General features: G+C 45.5%; 1 protein-coding gene across 3 annotated transcripts in view; it reads right to left on the bottom strand.

The window, feature by feature from the left end:
* MAP3K13 (mitogen-activated protein kinase kinase kinase 13) overlaps positions 1-10,473 on the bottom strand; it is a 144,475-nt gene that overhangs the window by 7,900 nt on the left and 126,102 nt on the right. For all 3 annotated transcript variants that reach the window (XM_019503794.1, XM_019503793.1, XM_019503795.1), the window contains 5 exons: positions 9,458-9,567; positions 8,281-8,397; positions 7,579-7,716; positions 5,736-6,504; positions 301-371 (listed from right to left, as the gene is read on the bottom strand). In XM_019503794.1, the coding sequence (XP_019359339.1) occupies positions 301-371; positions 5,736-6,504; positions 7,579-7,716; positions 8,281-8,397; positions 9,458-9,567 (1,205 nt within the window). The remainder of the gene's footprint in view (positions 1-300; positions 372-5,735; positions 6,505-7,578; positions 7,717-8,280; positions 8,398-9,457; positions 9,568-10,473) is intronic.

The following is a 10,473-nucleotide window of genomic DNA, read 5'->3' as shown; positions in this document are numbered from 1 at the left end:
CTCATCCCCCCCCCCCCCCCCCCCCTCAGAGGTGTCCTTTTTTTTTTTTTTTATACAGGAAATATGGTAACCCTAACTACTAGGGTAGAGTATGTTCCTGCCAGAGTATATCCTCTAGGGGACTGGGTAGGCCTAAGCTAAAGCTCATCTCTGCTAGGCAGTACATGGTCAGTGATTTCGTAGGGATCCATCATGCTCTTGCCGACAGGTCCAAATTCTCAGCACGTTGCCATGCTGTTCAATGACAAAAGCTGAAATCCTCCAGACACCTAGATTCTGCCCTGCAAACAAATGATTTACCTCTGCCTCCGAGGGAACTCCACTTCACTGTCCACTTCTCCTTCTTCCTCTTCTGAAGACTCCTCGCCACTCTGGTACAGGGCAAGAAAGAGAACAATGATGTTGGACTTGTGCAAGAGCAAACAGGCAGGTCCATAACTACCACCTGGTTCCTGGTACAGTGTCACCACATCAAGGGACTGCAGCACTCCAAACACAGGCAAGCCAAGTTCTGCAAACCAAGACCTATGAAAATGATCTGGCCAGGACAGGACATACTGGACTGATGCGTATCCGCTGCTGAATTTTATTAGTAAAGTCTACCAAACAACTTAGCAGAGTCCAACAAACGTGGTACTAAAGTAATTTTATCAGAGTATTATATAGGTCTTGGTTACATTATTTAGGGTAAACTTTTGAACTACTGCAATCTTCTGAAGGTATTTCTAAGGTAGCATGCTAAGAGTCAGGATTGAGTTCTTGTCTAAGTGGAAACTGACTGACAGTGAAAATGACTTCAGATTGGCATACCTAATCTGTTCTGTGTTTTGAATTTGAGCAATTATCTTCCATTAGTTGCTTTAATCATTTTGGAAGGCCATGCCCAGCTCAGGGAGTCGCACTGGAATAGCTAAAGCAATATTACACTACTACAGCTCTATCAGGCAGTTTCCCCATGTAAACAAGTTTTAAGGCAAATCTGCAACCAAAGATCACAGAAGAGACTGGTACAGTTTTGCAGTCCTTCACGTGACTGTGCATGTCCTTTCACAGCATCTGATGACGTGCGCTTATGTTCACAAAAGCTTATGCTATAAATCTCTGATTTAGTCTCTAAGGTATGTATCTATCCTGTCTTCTTCAGGACAGAATCATAGATCATCTAGTCCAATGGCCTGTTCAAAGTAGGACCATGCCCAACTACTTCATCCCAGTAAAGGCTTTGTCTAGCCAGGTCTTAAAAACCTCCAAGGATGAAGGTTAACCAGAGACACCACATTCAGCAGGGACCATTAATACTTAGTTCTGAAATATTCTGTCATGTATAAGTTCATACCCGAAAAAAATATTATTCCAATTCTTTATCTCTAAAATAATATCACAAGGAAGAGATGGCCAGTATACTGGGGTGATATAACGTACAATCTGGTCACTGAGAGATTAGATAGATAAGGCAGTGGAGTATGGTGACCACGCAAAGGCTTGCCATGATAACCAACAAAGTGAAGTGACCACAGCTGGAGTAATAAGGATGTTGCCATATTATTCCCTAACCCTCCAGACAAGCCAGTCCACTCTAGTCAAGTTTAAAAATGCAGAGGAGGCCTGAGAGAAAATTTAAAAAGTGAAAGGAAGCCAGAGTCTGAAGTAAGCTAAAAGTGATGGAGCTGGGGATGCTTGTCATGTCCACATGAGATGCTTACTGTGCATTAGCCTAATACCGCTGTGCAGTAATGTGGAAATTAAAAACCGTGCTAATAGCCTACTGCACAGTGTTATAGAGCTAATGCACAGTAAGCGTCACCAAATAACTGTACACCAGTGTAACTACGTAGTAACTCTAGTTCCTTCTTTAGTTTCTACTTCCTTAAACAAGTACTAAACTAAATACACAGTAATTAAGGCACATTAACAAAGATGTGTAGACATGTCCACTCTGCAGTAAAATATGAACACTGTATTTGCAAACATCCAGGGATGATTGCCATACAAAAGTTTGACTTCAGTTTAATACTTTGCTACTGGAAAAAACAAAGAGCAAGTGAAAGAACAGCTCAAGACAGGCAGATTCCCTGCAAGTGTGAAAAGTGATCATCAGGCCATGTTATGTCTGGAAACTAAAAGAACCACAGCCATTTGAAAAAGGAATGCTTCTGGAGGGGAGCTGTTCAGAGGAACCCAGTTAAGAAATAAGTGCCTAGTGAAGCATCTGGAGAAGGTAGGTCTGCCAGGGTTATGAGAGAGTAAGACAGACAGGAGTACAGACTGCTGATTTCAACTCCTTTTTCTCTAACTGCCATGTGTTCCAGCTCCTAAGATTAAACCACGTGCTGGTTCAAGAAGGCTGTCTGGTCTCCGCATGTGTCACTGGTCACAGTCTCCTGGAGGGAGTCACTGCAGGTACTGCATCCCGTTTGTTGCACCAAGATAAGCACACAAGATGTTGTAATCCAGCCTCTGGTCTAAGAGCAAGCCAACTATGATCCTGGGGAAATGAACCCCATAATCACAACAGCAGCAAGAGACTGTCTGCACAAACCAGCTTCAAGAGTATGTTGAGCTGCAGCAAGCAGCTGAGAGACACTTAGTCTTCGCTTCTGCACTCAGGTATGATGACAGCCAAGAGGTTAGCACCTTCCCTAGTATTTCTCTCAGAAGCCAATGTCCTCCCCAAATTCACACAAAATATCATCACTCTTACATAATATGGGGAGGACTACAGCCAATCCTCTCTGCCAGGTGGTTACCTGAGATAACCTGTGCAACCATAATTTGCCCTCCAGTACATATGTATTATGATATAGGATTTCACTGCATGAGGTCAAACTCCTTTTTCCACAGGGTGCTGACTTTTCATTATTTGGTTTTCTACTTCCCAACCAAAGTGTGAGTGCCTGTTTTCTTTTTTTATGCTTTGGATACAGAGTTAATTCCTTTCTGTGCTTTTCTCCTGAAGTTATTGCAGAGTTATCTGAGCGCTTCACAACCACAGACTCTCCATCGCTGGAGATATTCAAGAGGAGACTGGACAGGCATCAGTCAGGGATGATCTAGGCTTAGCAATGCCTATGTTCTACTATGGGGATCTGCCAGATTTCTGAGCTTTGCTGGTTGCCAGAAAGGAAAATTTTCCCCTCCTGCAGCTACATGTGTCAGGGTGTTTTTGAGCCTTCCACATAGGTATTGGGTGCTGGCTGTAGCCAAGGCTGAGGATTTGACTGGGCTGTGCCAATGCTGCTGCTGGGATCAAAGCTGGAGGTTCCTGGCTACAGGATCTTGCCCCTCCACTTAGGGTCAGATTGATTGCCATGTTCAGGGTCAAGAAGAAATTTTCTCTTGTGGTCAGACTGGTCCAGACTGGGTGCATCTGCATGAGATGCTTACTGCACATTGGCCTAGTAACACTGTGCAATAGCGTGTCATGGCAAAAACCATGCTAATAGCCTACTGCACAGTGTTATTAGGCTAATGTGCAGTAAGCTTCCCTAACTGTGCACCAGCATTACTGCACAGTAACTTTAGGTACTGCATATTTAGTCAGTGCTTTATTAAGGAAGTAAACTAAATGCATAGCATCTAAAGGGCATTAATGAACATGTAGACACATCCACTGTTGGGGTTTTGCCTTCCTTTGTAACAGGAGACATGGATCTCCTTGAATCTCTCAAGTGGTTTTTAACAACTTTTAAAGCACCAGGACATTAGCTACCGCAGTCCCCTTGCTGTACCTGTGGCCTGTTAGGGTGTTATGTCTTGTGTTGTCAGGGTTGACTGTGTAGTTTTGCTAACAGGTTAGACAATGGATTTGTCTGAGGTGGTTTGGACAGGGCTGATCCTGCCTCAGGTGGGGGGTTGGACTAGATGTGACCTCTGGGTGGTCACATCTAGTCCAACTTCTCTATGACTGAAATCTATGATTGAAATTAATTTACTTTGTGTGCGTTGTGAAAGAAAAGTGGTATTATCTCAGTTCAGAGACATTAACGCCAAAAGCACATGTTAATTCTGGGTAACCCATATGAGATGCTTGAAGCCTGTCTTGTCGGAGAACTTTGCCTTACAGAACACTTCCATGTTCAATGTGGCTTTCACTGATGACCGTGACAGCTGCAAGCGCTCAGCACGTCTGCAAATCAGACCCCAGAAGCTCGTGCTGGCACTTGGAACGCACACTTTGTGACTGCCTGTGAAGTGTATGATTTCATCGACTTGCCCAGTGCCGTGCGAGAGCTCTGTGCCACGGGCAGTGATAGAATCCCATTTTCCAAGGCAGCATTCGACTATCTTAACGGTGGAAATCAACCTTTCTCTTCCTACAGTTTCCTCATTTGTCCAGTTTGGTCAATAAACGAGGCAGGAGGCCTGCAGACCAAACCTCTGTTATTACACAATCCCCAGAGGATCAACCACCCTGCAAACTGAATGAAAAGAGGGAGAGCCTCTGTGGATAAAAACAGTATGCAATGTCAAGCAGGTATCACAGTCCAGGCAGATATGGGGACCACATTAAAGTCACATGGGATGCCACTTCCTAACTGCTGAGTACTTGTCTCAACCACCAGAACCATTCTTTTAGAGTAGATTTTTCAGTGCCATTTTAAAAGTTTTTTGAAAGCAAACTGCATAAACAGAAATGCAATTAGGTGGATCCACACTGACATCCATACGGCTCAAGAGCAGGGTTGGCAATTTTAGTTCTGCCCTTTGAGCTGATGCAGCAGGTGACAATGGTAGTAGGTTGTCATCTTTGTGAACCAGCCAGTACAATGGGATGAGACTGACTTTACCAGTGGGTTTCACAGGAATGATGAGACTCAGGAAACCTGGCTTTCGTTGCTGGTTCCTCTAGAAGATGCATATATTTCTACTCCCACTCCTGCCCTCAAGTCTGAACCCTCAGTCTCTGGACCCTCCAACCTGTACTTGTCTCCCCACACCTACCCATTGTAGGTCCATGTCCCAGATTCAGTTTCTACTATTATGTCCCTTCAGTCACATGTCTCATCCCCACTTATCCCTCCATCTTGGACCTTACCTTTGCCTCAGCCTATCGTCCCTACCCATCAACACTCCAGCTAGACCAGTCCCTGCTCACCATCCTCCATTGCCAGTAGGACTGCCTCCATCTCCTGAGCCAGGCACACAGAAGAAACCTTTGAAAAATTTAGCTGCCGAACTAGCAGATCCCTCTTGAGAATGTGTGAGGTCTGCCTTTCCTTCTTGCAACTTAGCTGAATCTGGGCAGCTTCTTGAAGAAACAGCAAAAGGCCCACCCCTGACCCTGGCAAATTCCAGAACCCTTCTACAAAGCATGAAGGTGCAAGAGTTTCCAAACAAATGCATATTCCCCATTGTCTAAAAAAACAGCTTAACTTTTGCTGAGTTTTCCCAAGCAACTTCAGTCTGAGATAGACACATGATTAGAAAACTGAAGGAAAAACACAGTGTGACTAGGTTATGCACACTTGGAAACACGGTCTCCAAATAAAAAGTTTGGACCTTAGTGATAGAGAATGACATCAGCTACTTTAAAAGAATATTGAAGTTGCAAAGTCAAGTACACGAATGGAAAATTATCTTTAAACTAATACCCACGGACAGCCTTAATCCCCATCTTCCACATATGCTATCACATACTTTTTTTTTCCCTCAAATTACACCATGCCATGCAGTACATGTGGGAGATCTTCAACAATGGGTCACTATTGTTTACAAGAATGCAATGTGGTCCTTACCTTTTGAAGGGGTCTTGTTTTGCAAGGCAGCCCAGATGGGGTCACCTGTTGGGGAGTGCCTAGAGAGGATGCAGACTTGCATTTGCTGAATCCTTCCACCTCCGTCTTCTCAAAGAAGTGGGCATTTCCGTAAAAGGACCCACATGTGGTGGATTCAGGCCAGCTCGTCCCTTGCCCCATGGATGGCACCTGTTCCTGACCGCTGTTCCCTTGCCGGCACTGTGGACAGGCGCTGTATGGATCTGTTGTACAGCACTCCCAGTGACCAGCCTTGTTCTCCCCATTCTCTAAGTGCCTCCGGCAGTCTGCTTCCATAGCGGTTGAGATGAGATCGGGGCTGGAGCCCGACATCCGTCTTTGGGCATGGTTGCTGAGGGGGCTCCGCAGAGCTGCTGCTGGGCCAAAGTACCTCAGGTTGTTTGCACAGTTTGCAATGTCCTGTCCATGGGTGTTGAGCCGCGCATGGTGGCCCTGGGGATGGGGGTGGCCATGGTGCTGTTGCTGGTGCTGTAGGCTGTGAGGAGGAGGAGGAGGAGGAGGATGGCTCTGGTGAGGAGGTGGGTGGGGTGCGTCGTCTGGCCCTGGCTGGTTTTTCAAGATCCCTGCAAAATCGTTATAGCTGCCTTTGCTGTTCCCCCGGCGGTGACGTGGCTTGCTGCGATACCGGCCTTTGCCACCGAGGGTTGCCATTTTGGGACTTCCTGAGACAGGCGAGCTGTTGGGTGCTGCCTCCACACTGGGGATGCCCTCTGACTTCAGCAGGTCTGGCCTGGGAGACAGTCAAATGGGATTTAGAGCAAAGACCAACAAACGCAGTCAGCCTGGGGCTGATGCCTGAGCTGGCAGAAGATCAGAGACACAGCCGCAGATGCCAACATTGTTCTTGGACTCTGCTTTGCACAGCCTACGGACGCAATTTTCCGTCTGCTGACTGGCTACTGACTCCAACACTCTCTGGTCCCCCCCTGCTCAGTCATGAACCCTTACATTTAGTGTCACTCCTTTCTTCCTCCACCCCCCTCTATTCCATCTTCTTCCCTTCCCCAAACTTCCTTCTAGCTAACCTCCCCCAAGAGAGCCTCATTTCTTTTTCCAATCCTAAAGCTCACCGACTTCCCATAAGAAGAAATCTTGGCAACCCCATGCCCTTTGTGGCTCACCACTCCTCAGTTGTTACACCTCTCCCCTCAACTCTGCCTCGTGCTTAGACTAGAAGCTCCACAGAGGCAGAGACTGTCTCTTACCACATATTTATACAGCACCCTGCACAAGGAGTTCCCACACACCACCACCAAAACCACCCACAAATGGCAGCCTAGCTTATTTCAACTGGAAAGCAAAAGTATCAGTCAGTTGTAGTGACTGTCAATCAGTGAATCCAACCATGCAGATGCCCAGAAATACACAAAACTAGCAAACGCCTTTGAAAGTCTAGCTGCATATAACACACCAAAGGTTACACAGGGAGTACGTGGCTGACACAGGAATAGAAGCTAGCCCTCTCACATCCCAGCCTAGTGCCCTAGCAGCATGGTTACCCTTCCTAATAACTTGCATGTGAGGGCTAGGGTTGATCTATCGCCAAATCTGCTCTGAATGGGAATTATGTGGTTCTCTCTGACAGCCCCAAAAACTCCTTGGGGATCTCAGAGTCAGGTTTGTACTGGCTCAAGTAGCATCCCCTGTGCAGTGTCTGTGGACCAAATGTTTCAAATAGGTGTAAGTGAGGGTAGAATTTTTCCCTACAACTTGAAAGCACTTAACAGTTACAGCCGCACTGTCATGCTTGTGTGCAGAACGCAGTTGCTCAGCTAGGGTTCTGCTTTGTGCATAAGTTTCTTACCTCTTGGTCTGACCCCCTGGCTTATGGGAAACCCCTTTTCTCTTCATCAGCTTTTCCACTGTATTGGGGTGGATTATTGGTCTGACTGGGTGGCGCTTGTAAGTGCCAGGATATTTCTTTTCCACAGCTTGTTCCCGCCTGGAAGACAGAACAAAAAACGATCCCGAGGGTTCTTCTCTAAAAGATGGGAGGGAGTACTGGACATAAAAGCAGCAGTGAGTCGTATCAGAACGCTCTTTCAGAGACTGCTGGCACGTGTAACGTGTTCCACGTGCAGAAAGGGTCATTGTCTAAACTCTCTTTGCAGACATCAGGCATCTTTACGGGCCCTGGCACATGGTTCAAGGCAAACTGTCTCCTTCCCCTTTATAGAGGGGCTGGCAGCAAGGCCATTTTGGCACTGGTAGCATCTAACCACAAAAACACCTCTTTTGTTCAAACTGCAAAGGGAGAAAGGTATTAACAGAGAGAGAGAAGCTGTCGGTCACCGTCCTTAAGGAAATTCCCCTCAACTCTAGGCAATGACCCTGAGGGATTAGGGAGAGGCCTGACCTGGACTCCAGGTCTGGATGCACCCTGCTGCAAACCCGACCAAAAGTGCTATCAAGCAGAAAAGAGACAGTTTATTTATTCCCTGTTCAGAAACACTCCCCAGCTGTGAGTGGGTGCACACGCACACCCCTTCTCCTTCCACATACGTACTTGATGAGCTCCTTCTCACGGACCTCCAGTTGTAGCATGATGGCACTGAGTTCCATGTACAAATTATTGGCTCGCTCTAGCTTTCTTTCATAGTGTTCACGGATATCTAATGCATGTCTGTTAAAGAGAAAAAAAAACAAGCCTCAGCTTCACAACCTGAGGATCTGGTGCCTTGGACAGATGAACAAACACTTCTCATCTGGGGAGGAGGAAGTGCAGAGTTGGAGAGAGATGGTCACCTTTCCCTTCGTTAGGTTTTACCACAACCTGCTAACGCATATGAAAACTGAACTATTTTATCCACAGTAGAATTCCCCAAAAGCCAGTCACATTACCTACCATCTGATAAAGAGACTTACTTATTATGGATGCACCTAAATATGCATACTAAGGAGCCTACAAATGAAGTACGGTATTTGTAGCTCATGAGACAACTGTGTTTTTTTTAATTGGGCTAGGTAGGATCTTAAGTACACCACATGGGAAAAGATCTCTTGGATAATTATGTCCAGTCTCCTGCTATCACACTTATCCCTGCTGTATAATTCTGTTCCTAAACTCCATCTCAAGACTTAAGTATGTTGCCCCTACAACTCTCAGTGCTCCAAAACTTCACTGCTGTGTCATCACCAGAAATCACTAGTTTGCAGCCTAAATTTATCCAAGGCTAGGTTTTACCCATTTGTTCTTTTGCTAACATTGCACTTTACCTTAAGTAGCCTCTCTCCCACCTGATGTTTATTCCCATGACATGATAGACAGCAATTGTAGTTCCCGTCAATTTTATTTGGTTCGACTGAACACGACGCTCTTCTACTCTCATCACAAGATATGCTCTCCCTTCTCCTGATCATCCTAGTACCACTTTTTCTCCACCTCCTTTTCAATTCATCTTCAGTGCAAGACTAGAGAAAAGAGCTGGACTGGAACTCAAGCAGCCAACTCAAGTTAAGACCCAGCTCATTTTCACTGCAAGTTTAACCTGTGGTAGCCAACCCAAGTTCAAAATTTGCTGACTACATACCAGTGCTGACCTCCCTTTACGGTGACACGGTTCAGAACAAAGGGAATGGTTAGCTGAGAGTGAGGCAATGATTTCTGTATGTATCATTCTGATCAACAGCCAGAACGGGCTGGGAAAAGAGGTGGAGTAGCAGATGAGAGACTGTAAACAGACCTAAGCTCTTCTCTTCGGCGCCGAATCAACTCTTCATCTAGCCGGTGTATGCAAGTTCCTTCACTTTTAATTTTCTCAAAGTGTTTCTTTACTTCTTCTCTCCATTCAGCCTAGGAGAAGGCAATTTACACTCATGATTACATGACAGCATGATTCAGTGCTACTGCTAAGCAAAATGTCTTGGACAGAACCATTTTCACTGAAAAAATGAAGATTTGTGTTAAGAATGTGCATTGCAGTCACTGTTTTGGCCAGCAGAAAACAAAAAACATATTGAAACACCTAAATAAAAATTTTCAACATTTTTAAAAGAAAACTTCAACTTTTTGTTTGGAATAGTTTATTTAAAAATGTACTTAATTTTTATATGAACAAGAAACCTCTGTCAAAGCTCAAGGACAAATCATTGCATTCAGTATGAAACCATTTTCATGAATTTTCAGTATCACAAGTGAACTGAACAAGCAGGTATATGAGCAGCTATAGTCACAGCATGACCACAGATGGAAGAGCAGTTCATTCTCCTCTCACTGGGGCCTTTCCCCACAGTACCAGATTCAGGCAAACACTTGGAAGTTTCTCCTCACTTTTCTACCACAGAGCTTCTCCCCTGATCTGTCACACCACTGCTTGGCAAGGTCACCCTACAGGTCCTCCAACCCACTTGTTACCTGCTCTTTCATAATTTGGACTGCCTTCAGCAATGATTAGCAGCACTGGCTAGATAGACACAGCGCAAGTAGGAATCATATAGCTCTGCAAAGCACCACATACTTGACTTGCAAAAAAAACCATGCGATCCCTGTTTGATCTATCAAGGCTCTTAAACTTCACCCATTACTGTAGTAGCAGAGTACCTCACACATTCCTGCTCCTCCACGGAAGGCTCCAAAAAATGCCAGCAGCTGGAAGCAGATGGCACTAGGCTTCTCAAATTTATTTCATGTACACCCCACGTACATGAACTGTACTGTGGTGCTACTAGGAATCTCCATGTTCACTTGGCAGCGAACACC

The sequence above is a fragment of the Gavialis gangeticus genome, unplaced genomic scaffold (assembly GCF_001723915.1).
Source record: "Gavialis gangeticus isolate Ggan-Ray unplaced genomic scaffold, GavGan_comp1, whole genome shotgun sequence".
In the NCBI taxonomy this organism is placed as follows: domain Eukaryota; kingdom Metazoa; phylum Chordata; order Crocodylia; family Gavialidae; genus Gavialis; species Gavialis gangeticus.
This window is presented reverse-complemented; position numbering and strand designations above follow the sequence as displayed.